The sequence below is a fragment of the Stigmatopora argus genome, chromosome 3 (genome assembly GCF_051989625.1).
Source record: "Stigmatopora argus isolate UIUO_Sarg chromosome 3, RoL_Sarg_1.0, whole genome shotgun sequence".
Lineage (NCBI taxonomy): Eukaryota > Metazoa > Chordata > Actinopteri > Syngnathiformes > Syngnathidae > Stigmatopora > Stigmatopora argus.
In genome coordinates this window covers 10,519,920-10,538,700 of record NC_135389.1, presented here as the reverse complement: position 1 = coordinate 10,538,700, position 18,781 = coordinate 10,519,920, and the positions used below count along the sequence as shown (strand labels likewise).

The 18,781-nt window shown below is 39.9% G+C and overlaps 2 protein-coding genes across 4 annotated transcripts in view; one reads left to right on the top strand and one right to left on the bottom strand.

Annotated features, from left to right (window-relative positions):
• Positions 1-3,867, top strand: part of LOC144071669 (uncharacterized) — a 24,005-nt gene extending 20,138 nt beyond the window's left edge. For both annotated transcript variants that reach the window (XR_013299696.1, XM_077596978.1), the window contains exons 3-4: positions 3,256-3,335; positions 3,422-3,867. Coding sequence is in view for 1 of the 2 variants with exons in the window: in XM_077596978.1 (XP_077453104.1) it covers positions 3,256-3,335; positions 3,422-3,490 (149 nt within the window). In the remaining variant the exon portion in view is untranslated. The remainder of the gene's footprint in view (positions 1-3,255; positions 3,336-3,421) is intronic.
• Positions 3,642-18,781, bottom strand: LOC144071668 (transmembrane and coiled-coil domain protein 3-like). 2 transcript variants are annotated; one of them, XM_077596977.1, is made up of 5 exons: positions 18,632-18,781; positions 18,212-18,292; positions 7,716-8,653; positions 6,912-7,047; positions 3,642-6,449 (listed from the first exon to the last, which is right to left on the bottom strand). In XM_077596977.1, exons 2-5 carry the CDS (start codon positions 18,275-18,277, stop codon positions 6,144-6,146), a joined length of 1,446 nt encoding a protein of 481 aa, XP_077453103.1. In that variant the 5' UTR covers positions 18,278-18,292; positions 18,632-18,781; the 3' UTR covers positions 3,642-6,143. The 2 variants fall into 2 exon arrangements, with proteins under 2 accessions (XP_077453103.1, XP_077453102.1); XM_077596976.1 differs by having other exon boundaries at positions 18,212-18,780.

The following is an 18,781-nucleotide window of genomic DNA, read 5'->3' as shown; positions in this document are numbered from 1 at the left end:
GATCTTTCATATTAAGACGGGGGCCGCAAATTATCGTCCCGCGGGCCGCAGTTGGCCCGCGGGCCGCAAGTTTGAGACCCCTGATGTATAGTAAGGCTTTTTTTGTTCAAAAAAATTACTCTGTATAGTAAGGCTTATTTTCGTGGAAAAGGAAAGATTATGAATTGTAAGCCATTTAATTTGTTTAAAAAATGGCCATGTATAGTAAGGCTTTTATTTTTTCAAAAATGCTAATGTGTAGAAAAGCTTTTATTTGTAAAAAAAAAAAAAAAAGTAGACCATATATACTAAGGCTTCTATATGGAAAAAAATAAAAAAAAATGGCCATGTATAGTAAGGATTAAAAAAATTAAAGATCTAATGTAGTAGAAAAAAAAAAAATGGCCATGTATAGTAAGGCTTAAAAAAAAGGCTATTTATAGTAAGGCTTTAAAAAAAAGGCTATTTATAATAAGGCTTTATAAAAAAATGTATAATAAGGCTTTTTTTGTTAAAAAAAAATTACTCTGTATAGTAAGGCTTTTTTCGTGGAAAAGGAAAGATTATGAATTGTAAGGCATTTAATTTGTTTAAAAAATGGCAATGTATAGTAAGGCTTTTATTTTTTCAAAAATGCTAATGTATAGAAAAGCTTTTATTTGTGAAAAAAAGTAGACCGTATATACTAAGGCTTCTTTATGAAAAAATGGCCATGTATAGTAAGGATTAAAAAAATTAAAGATCTAATGTATAGTAGAAAAATAAATAAAACAACTATAGTACTACTATAGTAAGGCTTTTAAAAAATGTCAATGTATAGTAAGGCTTTTTTTTAAATGTCCATGTAGAGTAAGGCTTTTTGTTAATGATTATTTATAGTAAGGCTTTTTTGTTTTTTAAAAAATGACCATGTATCGGAAAGGTTTTTTAATGACCATCTATAGTAAGGATTTTTTAAATGACCATTTACAGTAAGGCTTTTTTTAGAAACAAAAAACAAAAAATGACCATGTGTAGTAAGGCTTTATTTAAAATGACCATGTATCGTCAGGCTTTTTTTTAAATGACTATGTATAGTTAGGCTTTTTTAATGATTATTTATAGTAAGGCTTTTTTGTTTAAAAAAAAAATGACCATGTATTGGAAAGGTTTTTTTTTAAATCACCATGTATAGTAAGGCTTTTTTAGAAACAAAAAAACAAAAAATGACCATGTGTAGTAAGGCTTTATTTAAAATGACCATGTATAGTAAGGCTTTTTTTTAAATGACCATGTATAGTAAGGCTTTTTTTAAATGTCCATGTATAGTAAGGCTTTTTGTTAATGATTATTTATAGTAAGGCTCTTTTGTTTTTAAAAAAATGACCATGTATCGGAAAGGTTTTTTTAATGACCATGTATAGTAAGGATTTTTTAAACGACCATTTACAGTAAGGCTTTTTTAGAAACAAAAAACAAAAAATGACCATGTGTAGTAAGGCTTTATTTAAAATGACCATGTATAGTAAGGCTTTTTTTAAATGACCATGTATAGTAAGCTTTTTTTAAATGTCCATGTATAGAAAGGATTTTTTTTAAATGACCATGTATAGTAAGGTGTTTTTTTTTTTAAATATGAGCATGTATAGTAAGGCTTTTTTTAAAATGACCATGTATAGCAGGGGTAGGGAACCTATGGCTCGGGAGCCATATGTGGCTCTTTCCATGGGTGCCTGTGGCTCTCCACTAACCTGTGAGGTAAAATATGAAAATCAATGGTGAGAGAGCTGAGTCCCGAACATACTAATAGGAGCATTTATTGATTAAATACAAATACTGGAGCTTTTTAGACATCAGAACCGGGCCCGGAGTATAATTTCCCCGGTAAAAAGACAGTGATGAACGTCGATACGTCCATACGTGAAATGACAAAAAATGCACTAAAATGAGGTAAAATCCACTTCCTAGCAGCATTTATTGATTGAATACAAATACTGGAGCTTTTGAGACATTACAACCAGGCCAGGGGGTGATTTCCTCGCGAAAAGACAGCGATGGACGTCAATGGCGAAACGGCAAAAATTAAACTGGGGTAAAATCCACATCCTAGCAGCATTTAGTGATTAAATACAAACACTGGAGCTTAAATAAAAATACTGGAGCTTTTCAGATATCAGAACCGGGCCCACAATTGAAATATTATTTAGGAATATAGCCATATTTTACTCACCAAAAATCCTTTTTACACAATATCCATCCTCCTTTCTTTCTTCCTTCTTTTCTATCGCCATCGAAGCTAATGATGAAAGTCGAGCCTGTCCTGTCATATTTCTGGCATAGTCCGTCTTGAAAATGGCTTTAAATAAACACAACAATATATTTGTTTGTGCAGCTAAGTTAGCGCAATGAAAGTGGTGCACACCATTTTCCCGGCTGTAACAGGCTTGCTAGCTTTGGAGTTGACCGCCCTTTCTTAATGATGTCCATTTTTTTCTGGAAAAGTCCGTCTGGAAAATAGCTTTGTGAACAAATCTGCAACCAAATCTGTCAGCCATTGTGGGTGGAGTCTGCGATCTCTGGCTGCCTCCACATCCGGGCTTTGGCCCGCCTACTAGCCAATCATAGTTGGTGAAAGCAATGAAGTATCCCAGCCATCAAAATGCTAACGCCTATGAAAAATCATTGTGGGGTTGCCAACTCGAAATCTGATTGGTTAAAAGCAACTGTCGTGTTTAATGCAGCAGACCCCGCAGAACTGATTGTGAAGGCTTTGAGGCAGATCTGATCTGGCAACAAATAACAGCTGAAATGTGATTGGTTAAATGCTTCAATATGAAAACACACATCTGGAAGCAGTGCAACCAGGCGGGAAAGCAATTAAAGGAAGCTAACAGACCATTTGGAATAATAAGTATTGATGGACAAAATATAATATGATTCAGATATTTCTTAGGCCAGCAGAGAAGGCCTTGAAGGCCCCGACAGCCCACCACTGGTTGTATGTAATGAAAGTTTTCACTGCAAGTGCTAAACACCCGTTTCCAAGTTGTAATTTTTACGTTTTCACACAATCATTTATACAAAAATTGTTAACCCAGATTTCTCCTAGCTGTTAACGTCAGTCTGTATATTTAATCGCCTTGTCTGGAAAAAAAGAAAATAGCACAGAGCACTCGCTAACTTATTTTCATTCTTTATCTTGATCGTTTATTAAATTTCTTGTAAGATTTCACTTTCCTGTAATAATTGTTTGGCAACTCCCAAATAGCTTGGTTAAATCAAGTTTTCCCTGTTTAGCATCAACATGCAGCTCTTCCTGTCTGCCCAGAACACTTACACCCTTGAGGTTACAGGAGAGGAGACTGGGCCAGATCAAGGTACAACGACTCCAAGACCCCCACCCCAAAAAAAACACCCAAGCCTATCTGTTGAGTCTCTATATGCTAACTTTTGCATGCAACAGGCCCACATCCACTCTGGAGGGTCTCCAAGTGGAGGACCAGGTGATCTTCCTCGCAGGTTGCCTGCTTGAAGGTGATGTCTCTGAACTTTGGAGATGTAATTTGGGTGTGGCTTGCACTGCGATATTACGTAAATTACTACAGTAGTTTAGATGTTAAACAACATGAGTGCTCCAGACTAGATTTTTGCTTCACTTGCGCCCTCTGGTGTGCATGAGGAGAATCAGGACCGTTGGGGTGACGTAATTCAAGGGGCGTCTCAGTAGTATATAGTTTGTATGTATTCGTTCAAGTATTTTAATTTCGTAAGATGTGACAATTAATCAAAAATTATACAAAAGCTGATTAAAAAGTTGTTTTAAATTAACAATCACTATAAGACAAAGGCACATTAAATCCACAAAAAACACATGATTGGTCACAGTGCACCAGAGGTGAAAAGGTCATGTAAATAAATCATTATTGTCCACTAACTGGGGCATTCTATTTTGGAACACCAGTAATTTGCAGCAACAAAATATGCAGGATTTACTTTTGATTGGCAGTTATCATTCTTGTGTCAATCAAAGCTAGAAAAACATTTTTCATTTAATATCTTGCATTAAATGCTATTGAGGTGTACCTAATATTTGGACCACCAAGTGTGGGTCTCTGAAGGCAAGATTTAAGGTTGCAGTCAGTAGACCAAGACACATTAAAAAGTAAACAGGAGTTAGAGCACATATAGTAACGGCAAGTAAACATTTAACAAAAATAAAAAGTAAATTCTGGCAAATTAGCTTGGCCAACTCGAAAAACACAAAGTATCATATTATAACCCCTCACCTATAATTCACCAAATAGAAACTAAGCCACTGTGCTCGGTGTGCTTTTGTAGGCCGGCTATGGGGGTAGTACAAAGGGGAGGGTGAGTTGGGTATGCTTGGATCGATGTTCTAGCCCTGGAGAGACAAATATGGTCTAATCAGAGCTATGAAGGGGCTTGAAGCATTGAGATCTGAGTCAATGCCTCCTCAGCCACCATAAGTAACAAAAAAAACAGTGCTTTGAGGGAGAAAAAAAAATCAAGGCGCGATCTGTAAAAAGTTAAGCGTAAACAGGCTTTGGAATCTTATGATGACCCTAAAATGCACATTTGACCGAAAAATCTTCTTCATCCCAATGCCAGATATCCCATAACATTTTGCTTGCCTTATATTGCACTCAAAAACGAAAGGCTTCGACATTAAAAGACAACAAATTATTTTCACAGCGGTCATCTTGGACTGCAGACAAAAAAAACAAGTACACACTCAAATTCACACCTATGGACGATCATGTTTGGGAATGTGGGAGTACATGCACATTCCCGCAACACAAGCTAAGATTTGAACCAATAACCTCAGACGTGTGGAGCAGACGTGCTTCCCACTAGTGTTGTCTGGTTAAATACGTTACATTGTTCTTTTGTCATTCACGCAGAGTTAGTCTTTTTAAACATGTGCAACTTTTACAAAGGAGGAAACACTCACTGGACACTTCGTCAATTACTTGTATGTGTACTGGTACACTATTGTTTGTAAAGATCATAATGCTAAATGAATTCATGTTTAACATCGTCATTCACAGCCAAAGAGTCTAAAATTAGACAATCATTAGCACCCAATGTAAATTACATTGAAAGTCGATGATCAACAATTTTTCCCTATTTTTTTAAACATGTTATGGACCAATTTGAAATAATATCCTGTTTTGTCACACAAGGAGAACAATTAAAAGTGTCTTTAACCATTGTTAAATGCAAATATTCCATAAAATGATTATTTCATCATTACTAGTGATTCGTAATACCTTAGGAAAGAGAGCTCCAGTGATGCAAGTATTCTGTTGGAGCCACAGTACTTGTGTGTAACTAATCTTTTGTCCCATTAGTGCGAGTATACATAAGGAATTTCTTCAAGTGTTAGGATTTGTCCACTAATCGCTGGAAGTTTCACGTTGTAGGAATAACGCCTTACTTCCTTATTCCTTCAAGGCTGTGGGCCAGTTTGAGTCTGTCTTGTGCAAGTTTATTTATTATCAACACCAATATGAGTTCCCCCCCCATTCATTTTGGTCCATCTGTTTTCATTAAGTTAATAATATGAACATTATTGTCTTTTTTTTTGGCTATCTCATGGTCAAAGAATGAAATGCTGCTAAGTACAGTTAAGTTCAGTGTTGTTCAACTTTGATTCAACGTCTTTCAGCTTTTATTTTCATTTTACTTTCATATGCATTGTGCAGTACCTTTCATTTCATAATAATTTAGAAATAAAATATTTTAACTCATCGGCAATTTATGTAAATTCACAAATTTGGGTTTTATATTTCGACATTTTGACCTCTGATAAGATGAAGATTGCAAAGTTTCTTTTTAAAATTATCATACGATAAAGAGCCCTTACTTGACTACGAGTGTGAGCGCAAGCGCTAACGAACTATTTCAAAGTATTTTTTCAACATTTTAATTTGTACGAACAACTAAGTCTATTTTTAAAATTTAATTTAAAGAGTTCACATGTCGAGGTTTCAATTTAGAGGGTTTCACTGGATAATATTCTGTAAATAGAATGATTAAGGTTAATGAGATCGGTAGGTAAACTCATTCACACCGAAGAAATAAATTCATTTCATTTCAGGCGGAATCTAATAAGACTACCTTGCAGACAATTGTACAACCAATCGTCTGAGAGCTGATCGCTGCTACGCTGGCACCAGCATTTTATCTATGGCGTACTGCAAGCGCTCCCAGTTCTTCCAGAATACCGTTAGGAAGAAGACGCCCAGAAAGGTGGCCACCACGTGCTGGCGGCTCCTCATGAGCGGGGCGGCAAACTTGGCAGCGGTGGAGACACACACGAGGATGACGGTGATGATGGCCAGCATGATGTTGATGCTGCGACCCAGAAGAACGCGGGCGTCACCACTCTCCAGCTGCACGGTCTGTTGCTGCTGCTGTTGCTGAAACTCCAGCTTGGACACACGTGTCTGACATGACTCCAGAGCTTCCTGGCAAGCAGAAAGTGGACGCTGGATTAAAAGGGGCTCTCAATTCATTGAAGAGGAAATCCAGATTGCTCACGCAATATAAGCAACGCAAATAGTGTGAGATCCAAAAATAATTCCCCATCAGTTTAAATCATAAATAAAATGAGTAATAACTAGTTATAGCCATAGTTAGCTGGAAAAGGTTCCTTTTTTGCCTGTAGTCAGTTGTATTACAATAAAAATTCTATAGGAAAAAAAATCCAAATACGAAACTGTTTTGATATTGAAAGAACAACAATACTGAGGGTTACGGGAGTAAAGTCAAAATACTACGATAAGAAAATAGACAAGTTTGACTCCTAACATATGAAGGCATTCCTATGAATGTTTGTATTAATGAGAATAAAGTCAAAATGTAAGTTTCTTGAAAAAAAATCTTAAGTCTAATAATGACTGATATTTGGGTAAATATTATTCAGCTACCTGAATGTCCCGGGTTCTCTCGTGAGCCTGATAGGCAATCCGCTCCTCAATGCTGCCAAGTTCTTGTTTCAGGTCCGTCATCTCATGTTGGTGAAGTTCAGTCAGATCGTTCAATTGGTCCTCCAAACGTGTATACCTGAAACGTGAGCTACTGCGTCACATAAAGGTGCACATCAAGGCAGACGTAATACTATCAAAACAATGGAACCTGTGCCAGAAATCTTTGGCAACTGGATTAAAACATTATGACTTTTTCACGTAAAAATGTAGAAATTAGGGTGTTAAAATGTGAAAATGATACGCTAATTTTTAAATTTTGGTCAAGAAAGACAATCACTAGTTAATACAGTGCAACTGAAACGACCATGATGTAGGGAAATGTACAGTGCAACTAAAACGACCATGATGTAGGGAAACGTACAGTGGAAACCAAAAGTGCTATGGCAAGGGTCTCTAAACCTTTTCACAAAGAGCCACAGTGGGTGTAGGATTCCATTCCAACCAAAAAAAGATGGAACCTTTTCAACAATCCAGTTTCCTACAAGTGTAATCGGTTGGTTGTAGTCAGGTGCTCCATTTTTTAGCAGAAACCTAATTGGTTACATTGTACGTGCGAGATCGGTTGGGGGGAAAAAAACAGCGGCCCGTGAGGACTATGGAGACCCTTATACTATGGCATGCCTCATTTTTATGTGTTTTATTGTGGAATAAACCTTATCGGTCTTCATTGAAGACCTACCAAATGAGACGAATGTAGTGTTTGATGAGATTAAGATAGGACAAGTGATTGATTATGCTACCGACCTGTAACGCTCCTCCTGGAGTGTTTGGTTGATGATGGCGTACTCCTTCTGGAACTGGGCCTTTATCTCCTCCATGTCTTCCTCCAGTTGGTTTTGTGCATCTTTAATGACCCTGGCCTCCTCCATACACATTGCCAAGCCACTGTGGGATTCACCTCCCACCTGCTGGCCTTGAGCTGTGAGTCCATTACTCTCCGCTGAATTGGAAGCGCTGACCAAGGAGCACTCGTCATCGCTGGGATACTTGGGTTTTCCCACCAGTGAGGTGCTACTACTCAGAGTCTTCGCCGCCGTCTCGTCGGGCAGCGGGATGGACGCCTCCATTGAGGTCTTCAGCTGGGCTATGTTGTCAGCGCTACCAAATCGGTTCCTGATGAGGTTGGCAAATTCTCTGGGTTTGCTGAAGAAGAAAGGGGGCGAAAGGGAGACGCCAGGGCCGATGGTTTTGATCTTGTCCATGGTTGGGTGCCGACCGCTGCCAGTCATGTCCCTCAAAAGCTCCCTGCGGGACTCTCTGGGGATTGTGCTATGCTTGCCGCTGGACGGTTGAGGCGACGGGGCGTGCTGAAGTTCGCTGTCCATCTTGCGGTGGTACTGCTCTAGCTTCTTCTGCATTTGGGCGATGTTTTGTGCCGATTTCTGGTTTTTCTTCTCAAACACTTGCTTGATGCGGCCCACCTGCTGCTTGTCTGCACTGTTCACCAGCTTCAAGTACTCGGCCACGTTGTCATCCCGCGCTGTTTGTTCAATCTTCAGCTGCTCGGTCACTTTAAGGATCTTCTGTTGGAGGTTGTCCAAACAGGAGCGGCTGCGTTGGACTTCAAAGGCCAGAGAAGGAGAAGGAACAACATCGTTCAGGTCCAGATCCAGATTGTTCTCTGAGGAACCCCGACGCATGGTTGCTTGGAGGCTAAGAAAGCTGCCCTCAACACTCCGGTCCTGCAATGTAAGGAATATGTTCAGTGACTTATAAAAGCCTTTCCTTACAATTATTTTAAGTTACATTCTTAGCTTTCAAAAGGAAAGAGTAGACACTTCTTTCACGCTAAAAAAAAAGTTTGTTCCTGGCTTTTTTTCCTAGAATCAACAGTTAAACCGTATGTATTTGTTCCATAAAAAATCATTTCTGACAATAATACTACACAACCATGTTCATCCATGCAAGATGTCTTCTGAGCACTTTTTTCAATCAACTGGAAAGCTCCAACATTTATGCAAGTAGATATAAAATATCCCATTCCCCTGTTTTTAGTTTTTTGGGGGTTACGCTCAATTAGTTCTATTCAGGCCGGCTCTTGTCCTTTTTCATAGACTGCATGAATTAGATTCAGTCTCCAAACGTCCATCTGCGCAAGTATGTAATGCTCTTATTGGACACAACTGTCTGGATTAGGATCAAATCCTGTTTGCTTATAATACGACACGTGAGTAACAAATTTCAGATAACGGCTTTTAATATGTGAAACAAGTGGCCCGTACACATCTAATGTAGGTCAGCCATGTCAATGCTGGATTTGAAATCCCTTTACTAGACATTTGTCCTGTTGATAAATGAACACGTTAACTGAACACTCAGACAAAATTTAAGGAAGTGAAACACGATAGGCTTAATCCCACTAAGCATGTCCTACTGTGAATGCTAGGAAAGGTAGAGCGCAAGCTGAGAAAAGCTGTGGAGAGAATGTAGTAGTTAGTTTCAGTGCGTCCCTTTGGTCGGGGTGTTACCAAAGTGTGACGGTAAAGACGCACACTAGTGTTACAATAGTGGAGTGTATAAAAGAAAACTAAATTCAGTTAGTTGTGTATTGTTTTACGAAAAGAGTCATGGAACAAATTAACCTCATAATTTAAAACATTTGAATGAACAATTGAAATAATGTAAAAAATAAACGAAAAGCAGCTGAAGGTTAAATTTTCTATCTTTAAAGCAGGGGTCTCGAACTCAATTTACCTGGGGGCCGCTAGAGGCCGAGTCTGGGTGAGACTGGGCCGCATCAGGATTTCCACAAGAAAAGCACTGATAAAACTTTCCAACGTTATCAAATATCTTTATTTTTTAACAAAAAATAATGAATTAAATAAATTAACTTAAAGATGAATAAAAAATAAATCAATCAGTAATATAAAACCAAATAATACTAATGAGCATACAGTAGATATACACTGGCTGGCTAAGTAGAGAAAATGAATTATTTTTATTCCGTTTCAAATGTCTGTATTAACAGCTCTTTAACCTTTAACTTTCTGAACTTGAATGGAACATTGAACATGAAATATTCTGAACACGGCTTCTTTTGCCTACTCCTTGCTGCTAGAGACCTGGCAGCGCTTCTTCTCACATAGTCACATTTGGCTTGAGGGCGGAAGCAGTGGAGACCCTCAGTAGAGCTTGAAGATGCTCATCAGTAAGTCTGGACCTATACTTGGACTTATTGAAGTTCAAGGTGGAGAAGAGCTTCTCACACAAGTATGTGCTCCCAAAAAGGCACATGGTCCGCTTGAACCTTCGGGAAAGTTCAGGGAAGCTGGGGGTCAACTCTCTCAAAAATTGCCCAAGCTTGTCTGCTTCTCCACTCACCTCCCTGAACTTGGCTTTGAGTGCAGAGTTGCACTGCAGGTCAATGAGCTCCATTTGAAGCTCAGGAGGGGCATCTTGCACATCAAAGGAGAAGGGGTCCGCAAAAATTTGAAATGTGGCTTTGTGTGTCTTGAAGTCTGCAAATCTGTGATCAAATTCCTCCTGTAGCTTCGAAATGGCCTCAACATACTTCTCACCACTGAATGGTGTGCCTGCATCCACGAGAGCCTTGCATGCTGGGAAATGGCAAAGGTTTGTCTGAGAGAGCTGGGCTTTCCATAACACAAGTTTAGTGCAGAATGCTCTCACGTTGTCATAGGCAGCACTGACAAGTTGCCCCTGGCCTTGTAGCTTCTTGTTCAGTACATTAAGCTCATGTGTGATATCAACAAGAAAAGCCAAGTCCATGAGCCATTTGGGATCACTTAGCACAGGATCAATCAACTCACAAACGGCGTAGCTAGCTTTGACTGCTGCATTACTGTCTTTGGTAGCCTTCTTGAAGAGATCCTGTTGCCTCAGAAGACGTGTTTTAAGACTGGCAACCTGGTTGGCTCTCTCATCTCCCTGGTATTTTTCGTACTCCTCAGCATGTCTCATAGTACAATTACGTTTCAAATTGTATTCCTTGTGCACCGCAACTTTTTCAGTGTAAATGAGACACGTCGGGGTGCCCGTGTTCAACAAAGAAATATTGCACTCCCCACTTTTCTTGAAACTGTCTGTGCTCATCACCGACCTTTCTCTTCACGGCAGGCTTTGAAAGAGACATCTCTGGGGCTCTGTAATATGTTTTTCCACTTGGAATGAGTCTCGGGTTGATCTTTCACATTCAGTCGCGCGGGTTTGTGGCGCATGTGCACTTTCGCTCTCCGTTTCAATCGCGGAGATGGCTACAGACACTGACACAGGCTGGATCACGGATCATAGCGCCTCATTCAGTTCTATGTTGAGAGCAGCGGAGGAGTGTGCGCGCCGAGCGGAGTGATCGGCCTCACGGCTTCTCCTCCGCCCAGCTGATTGGAGGAATGAATGAGTGAGTGAGCGAGGCACTGGACAGCCCGGCCCATGTCCCGCCCTCCAGAGCCGTATACCTCACCGTGATTGGTTCATTCAGCTCCGAACCAAAGTTCCCTCTAATTTTTTGTTGGTCTGAGCAGAAAGACAACCTCCCTGAGCGCACTGAGTACCAGTGTGAGCGACATCATCGGTACTCGGATGATTCGCTTAAAGACGTTTCGCCGACGGACGTTTGACAGACGGGCAGGTCGCCGAATGGACGTTCCACCGAACGTTCATTCGGCCGAACGGAGGTTTCGCCGAAACGGGATTCGAACGCTCGCCCCGCCGGATCGTGTGTGTACAAGTTTTTCAACCTCGGCCCGCGGGCCATATACGGCCCGTTAGGATTTTTAATCCGGCCCGCCGCCGGTGTTTTCCAAATTATAGTAAAAATCAATGTTCGTCTACCATCAATGGCAGTCCGGGAATAAGCACTCTTGGGCAGGCAGATGTAGCAGAACCGAGCCGTAAAATGACAGCAATCGGGTCAAATCCATCCTAAAACAGCATTTAATGATTAAATACAAATACTGGATGATATCGCGATGGAGGCAAAAAAACGTCTATAGACGTCCATTCGCCAAACGGCTCAAAATGCTCTCAAATTCGGTCAAATCCAGCTGAAAACAGCGTTTAATGATTAAATACAAATACTAGTATTTGTATTTAATCATTAAACTAACAAATACTAGTACGACCTGTCCGTCTGTCAAACGTCCGTCGGCGAAACGTCTTTAGGCGAATCATCCGGTCACGACATCATCATTGCTCGCTATCGGCACACCAGTATCACACCTGCCACAAGCAGGTGCATGTCAATGTTCCCTCTAATTTTTCATGTAAAACATGCTGTAAAACAAGAAAAACACGAGTGGACAGAGCTACTGCCACTGGCTGCCACTTAAACGGCGCCATCATGGGGAAAGGGGTAAAAAAAAATTTAAAAAAAAAAAAAAAAAAAATTAAAAAAAAAATCGATATTTCATATTAAGACGGGGGCCGCAAATTATCGTCCCGCGGGCCGCAGTTGGCCCGCGGGCCGCAAGTTTGAGACCCCTGCTTTAAAGCAAATGGAATTTCATAGCGTTAACAGTAAAAAATAAAAATAAAAACATGATGTCATGTCTTGGGAATCTTTTAATAGGTTTACTGACTACATTTGACTTAAATAGAGATACACCTGAGCAATCATTAGAATAGAGTTCGTAACTGTTTACTGTTTACGATTTTTGCTTCTTTACCCGTCAAAACTGTGTCAATCATCTGCATCATGCAGCATGGTATTGACAGAAGGATTTTTTTGCTTCCTTAAAATGACTGTGTTGTCCTTTGTACACGATGGAGATGAGCGATATAGCATTTTTTTTTAAATAGTTTTCTTCTCAAATGAATAAACAGTGCCTCCATGTGATTTCACTGGGTCATTTTTAGGTTAAGAGACCGGGATCCTCTCGAGACCAAACAGGTTTGACAAAAATAAGTTCTTGCCTATCGCCTGCAGGCAGTATGCAGGCAGCCGCTGATTGGCCGTGGCGTCCTTCCGTCTCGGTGATGTCAGTCCACATGACGAAGCTTAGCTGCGGACGGAGGTGGATGGTGACAAAGTGTGCCTTTTTCCCTGTGTGCTGAGCTACAGAAAGAGCCTTGTGTTGTGGAAGGACAACACACCACAGAAGGAGAAAGGTGGAGGCGCGTGGGATGGATGAGAGGCTGGAATCCCCCAAGGCACTGAGACTCGAATCTCTTTGTTGACCTCAACTATGTTTCAGATAAAGAAGTATATGCGCTTATTTGCGTGAGCAGAAAGTGCTTGAGTGCAGACATTAAATGGCAAAACCAGCTTCTTCACTGCATTCCTTCCTTGGAACAAGTTTGTCAAGTTTGGCTATTGTAAAGGGCAAAAACCAAACCTTTGATCTGAATGAATTTTCACTTCACAGTGCAACAAACTTAAAACTCAGTACATTTTATGAACAGCCTTATAAACAGGTGTGATTGTGTAATTACTGTATGTCAAGTCATTTTAGTTCCTCTGCTTTGGCGACTGTTCTCGTTTATTGCATGTATGCTTTACATTTTGCACCATTTATTCCACGTCTATTCCACGCCTTCCGCAACTTATCTTCTTTCCCATCTTATCGAATTGTGATCATGTTAGTCATTCCTCCTGGCTCTAGAGCACATTTTGGTGAATTTTTCAAGAACACTTGTTGACCAAACCATTTCAGCCTGCTGCTGTCCATTTTGAAAATGCTGCAATTGCCAGGCTCTCGCAACCATCTGCTTCTTCACCTCCTCCATTTTCATCCCCTTCTGCCGTCTCCCGCCTTCCCCAAAAACATCTTAATCCTCAACCCCCATTTCGGTCATACCTCAAACACGCCTGGGGAATGGTTACATATGATGTTATAAGCAGAAGTATGAAAAGTAGGCCAGCTCTTCGGGACAGATGCGGGAGGATATTGTCTTCCTTCTCTGTGTGGCTAATTCATTTAGTCCGTAAGCTCCATTCACAGAGACTCACTTGATCTTAAGCAGTCAGCCAGGATGAGTACTAAAAAGAAGGCTAATTAATTTAAAGAGTGCTGTTTTTTTTTCTTCCTAGAAAATCAATTTCATAGTAGCGTACAGTACATGAGCACGGATCTGTACGGAATATAGCCAAGAGCTGCTCGAAGAATTCTTACATTGTTTGCACTGCAAAGTAGTGTCAAGGCAACCCCATCCATCCACACCTCAGGGTCTCCCACGCATTTTAATGCCCCAACAGCAATCGATCATCAGACAGCACCAAAGAGTGTGATCTTTTGTTAAGCTTGCTTTTATCAGTCTGTGTTATCAGTGCTTTAGGCGATGAGCCTTCATGCTGCCTTTGACCTTAAACACATATATGAAGTATTTCAGAGTTGGAAGGCAGCCCAAGGACAACCTTTAGTTTCCCAACAATACAAAGACCTACATAATTTTTCCCTCTCACACACTACAGCATGTTTTTAGGAAGCTTCTCCACCTTAAGGAAAGCTTCTATAGAGCTAAAAGCAGGTATCAACTCCACTAAGGGCCAATTGACCATGTGTCCCATTGAAGGTTTAATTTAGCGCCACGTCAATTTCAAAAGGTAACTCCCCAATCTGTGTCAGTATGTCAGTAGGCTAAGACAAACCAAAACAGAAGGCAAAGAGAGGCCACGTCCACTATCTGGCTGTACAGGGCCGGTACTTGGGTGGGTGGGGGGTCCATCATGGACCCCCCGACAGTGCCCCCACGCTGCCCTACATAGCCCTCGGCGTCTGTCGACTGCAACCATGACCCAGATATGAAGGGCCTACTGCATTGTGCTAGCTGCACTGTTCCCAGTAAATGTGCATATCCGACATATTTTATGCAATTATACTTCCTTTTCAATGTGATGCCATGTGAATCAAACGGGCTTTGGTGACACATTAAGCTTCTAATGTGTGCAGATGGTCTGATCATTTTTATCCCACGTGTCCTCATGTATATCTTATTTTCCTACCATATTTTCCTGACTTTTGTCTGGCAATGCATTTTTTTAATATGCTGCACTGCCTCTTGGATCACTGACTATTGCGATAGGCATGAATGATTTCAAAGCATTGATGCAATGCAGCACTGAACATGAAAGAAAGCAAATGAGCATCAGGATATTCCAGGGAAATGAAGTCAAAGTGCTAGAGAATGCCTGGAATGCACGTTTAAACCGGCCTGTTTGTGAATTCAACATTTGGAGAAACTATCAAAACAAAGCCAGGGTTTCTCACATAACTCAATTATCTGACCTAGTGAGACGTTGGGGAGGTGGCTTGTTCGCAGCCATTGCTAGCTAAAACATCTGACAGATTTTCATTCAAACCTTAAAATCCAGTTCAGATAGGATGTTCCATCAAATACATAAAAACTGAGTACAACAAATACCAAACCCCATTGCCCTATGTTCAATTGGGAAACATTACAAATTTTGGCAAAATATATATTTGATGGATAGAACATGTTCCAAAAATGCGGAGTTGAGCAATGCTAAATAAAAAATAAACATGTTTGGATAATTAGATAATAACATATCAATGTTGAGTTATGGTTGGTTGGTCACAAGAAAAGATGGAGTGATAGTTACTTTTCTTTTGTGCACAACTGCGTGAGGTAAGGATAAAAAAATTATCTGTTTAAAAGACTGCCAGGACTTTTCTCTTAGCATCATCAAAAAAGTACACACAACCAGCATCATTGTTTAGACAATATTGCCACGTGGGCTCAGCAACACTTCAGAAAAACATTGTTAGCCAACCGTGTTAATCACTTTATCTACAAATCCCAGCCGAAAGCAATCGACAACACTTGGGAATTCTGCTGGCTTTTTTGGCCCGAGCCCATCTGAGATGGCCTGACAAAAAGAGGAAATCATGAACATCAATGCTGTAGGCCAAAGAGAAAGGAGACAAAACCCGCAAGTCTTGTGAGGATGTGCAGTACAGATTATGAATGACTGAAAGGAATTTCCAAGCATGTCATTTGTCTATCGACTGAATGCAAGTGTGAATGCTTGTTTGTTCCATATGCCCTATGATTGTGTGGCGACCCATCTACTTTGTGTTTACCCTTTTCTCTCTTTAACGTCATCTCACCCACAATCTTAAAGAGGATAGGCCCTAGAGAATATGTATGGCTGGAAGTACATGTTTTCCTGGTAAGAAGCCACCCTGGCATATTTCCATATAAAAAAAAACACAATCGGAAGCATTTGAACTCATTTGAATAAAACGGATAAAAACTGCAGAGCTGGGGAAACATCCTGGCTGGAGTTCACTTGCCGAGATCGAACAAACCAGCCCTCTTCGAGCAAAGAACAGAAACTCAAAGGGCTTAGAGCCCTGCCGTCATGCTTGTTGGTATTCCCTGCGGCCAGTTGTCTCCCACTGAGAAATGGGAACAGGCAGAGACAGAGCAACAGGGAATCTTTTTAGAAGACTGGCAAGAATTCCATGCAGGGAGCATGAATTCAGTTCCCAATAAGACGAAGGAAACATGAATATGTTCATTATTATGTGCTGTCACTTATCAAATAAATCAATCAATCAAACCTTTCAGGCCAGCAAGGCTTTGCGAGCGTGTGCCTTAGGGGGAGCATCTTTATCTTTGCTGCATTTACTGCATGTTTTGCACTTACCCAGACATAAGCGACGTTTCCCAACCACGTCGACATACAGACCCAACTCTGTCGGCCATATTTTACATACATCTCATTACCTCTTACATTCCGGAAATAATGATGAATACGCAGGTAGCTTTCCTCCTGCAATCAAAACTGTCTCTTTGATATATTCAATGATGACTGCAGCGTAAAAGAAAAAGTTGCTGATGACATACTTAAATATGAGCACGCCTTTTATGTGATGTTAGCATCATTATAAAAGGTCATGTGAGGGCGAATGTGCCCTGGGAGACGATCAAGCGGACAGATGGGCTTTGAAAATGGAACTAATTTGCACATTTGTGCTGCACAATTAATTTTGGATGGAAGGAACAACTACGGAGAAATACTTATTTGGGAGGAAAACAAGACAACTCATTTTTTTAATGATGTGTTCCTGCACTGGACACTTGTTTAATTAAATCTAACAATTGCGATTTGCCATGTGGCATTTTTTGGACAGTAACTGAAAAAGTCCTCCTAATATTGCACCATGTGGTATCCATAAATTGTACAGTGTAGTCCAGTAAATGGGGGAGGGGTCAGAATCTGTACTGCATTATACTGTCAGCTGTTTCTTATATTTTGCTTGTTTTATCTTATTTTACTTTTTTTTAAAGGCTAAACAACAGTTGAAATATCTACCTTAGTTCTATTCATTGCACTTCAGTAATTGCGTTCATAGGTATTGATAAATTATGAAATCAATTCAATCAAACTACCAATTTTTTACAAATTTCAAGTACATTTCACAACTCAAGATATCTTTGTTTTAGCTCTATATTCCCCTAGAATATTCTTTTGTAAAATATGAACCCACCAAACATTTGTGTACATAGTTTTGACGCCAAAATTAGGGTTAAATCTCCCTAAACTCTATGTACATTCTATTTCATCTATTCAATTTGCACCGTATAAACAATTGATAAGCATTTATAAACAACACACAAAGAACATAACTTTCATTTTGGTGAATGATACAAATATTACAAGGTTGTTATTTTGACAATCCCGTTTTGATGGTTTAAAACTTAAATATTCCTTGAACATCTGAAAGCATTTCAACTAAAAAAATAAACAATCAAATCTGGTCCTTTTTTGCAAATGATCAATTTTTCCCAACACTCAAATTAATAGTAAATTTTATTTTCATTCATCTCAAATTCTCCATGTCTCACATTCTTTCTATATAATATACTATATAATAAAACAATTTATAGAATGAGGCTTAAGGAATTACAAAACGTTCACATGAATCCTTTCCTTAATTACATTTCCTATACTAACCTCTTAGACAAATAAAGCTACTTTTATCTTGTGACAAAGAAGCTGATGTTGCACTTTAATGACCAAGACTCCCTTTGAAAACAATCTGAAGTGATCTCGCATCACACGGAATTACATAAAAGAAAAAAAAAGTTCTTTATTGACTATTTCCTTAAAATGGAATAGTCTAAATGCCCAGTTGAGTAAATCACTCCAGTAACTGGCTACATTCTGTTAAATGATAAATTTTGCCCTTAAAGTGAACATAGCCGCAACGCGATTGTTATCGTTCTTTTGTTTTCGCACAATAAGTTAAAGTATGACGACATTAGGTGTCTCAAAAGGTTCAACAAAACATATGTTTGAGTAAACATGAACTCACCATCCGGCTACTGAGGTGTTTCTCCACTTCGGATAAACTCCGCACGGACACACTGGCGCTGGGCATATTAATCCTGGAAAACTTCAATTTAATACGAAATTACCAGTGTTAGTGACCATGTTTATGTGATTCTTTTTCTCTACGAGGGTACTCTCTCCAACGCATTCTCGTTCAGATCACTTGTAAGTAGAAGAACTATGTCCAACAAACCCCGCCTTTGTGTGTTAGCGTGTGTGTGCGCTTGCGCGTGTGCGCAAGCGCAAGCGCGCGTATTAGCGTGTGCTTAACTCTTTCAACACAATCAGCAGTACAATGAATCGTGCTCATCATGAGTCAGTCATATTACATTAGATTGTAACACTACGGAAGCGTTTTACTGCCACACCAGAAAAAGTTCAGTACAGTGGCACCTCTACTTACGAAATAGATTGGTTTTGCAACTTGATTTTTTCATAAGTACAGATGCATTTTAATGTAAAAGCCTTCATGTATCGCAGGGGTGGCCAAGTCCGGTCCTCCAGAGCCCCTATCCAGTCTGTTTTCCATATCTCCCTCCTCTACCACACCTGA

Excerpts from the sequence above, each read along its gene's own strand:
- LOC144071668 (XM_077596977.1), bottom strand. The coding sequence starts at position 18,277 with ATGCCCAGCGCCAGTGTGTCCGTGCGGAGTTTATCCGAAGTGGAGAAA. Across the intron at positions 7,048-7,715 it reads CTCCAGGAGGAGCGTTACAG|GTATACACGTTTGGAGGACC; the intron begins GTCGGTAGCATA and ends CTCACGTTTCAG. Across the intron at positions 6,450-6,911 it reads AGAGAACCCGGGACATTCAG|GAAGCTCTGGAGTCATGTCA; the intron begins GTAGCTGAATAA and ends TCTGCTTGCCAG.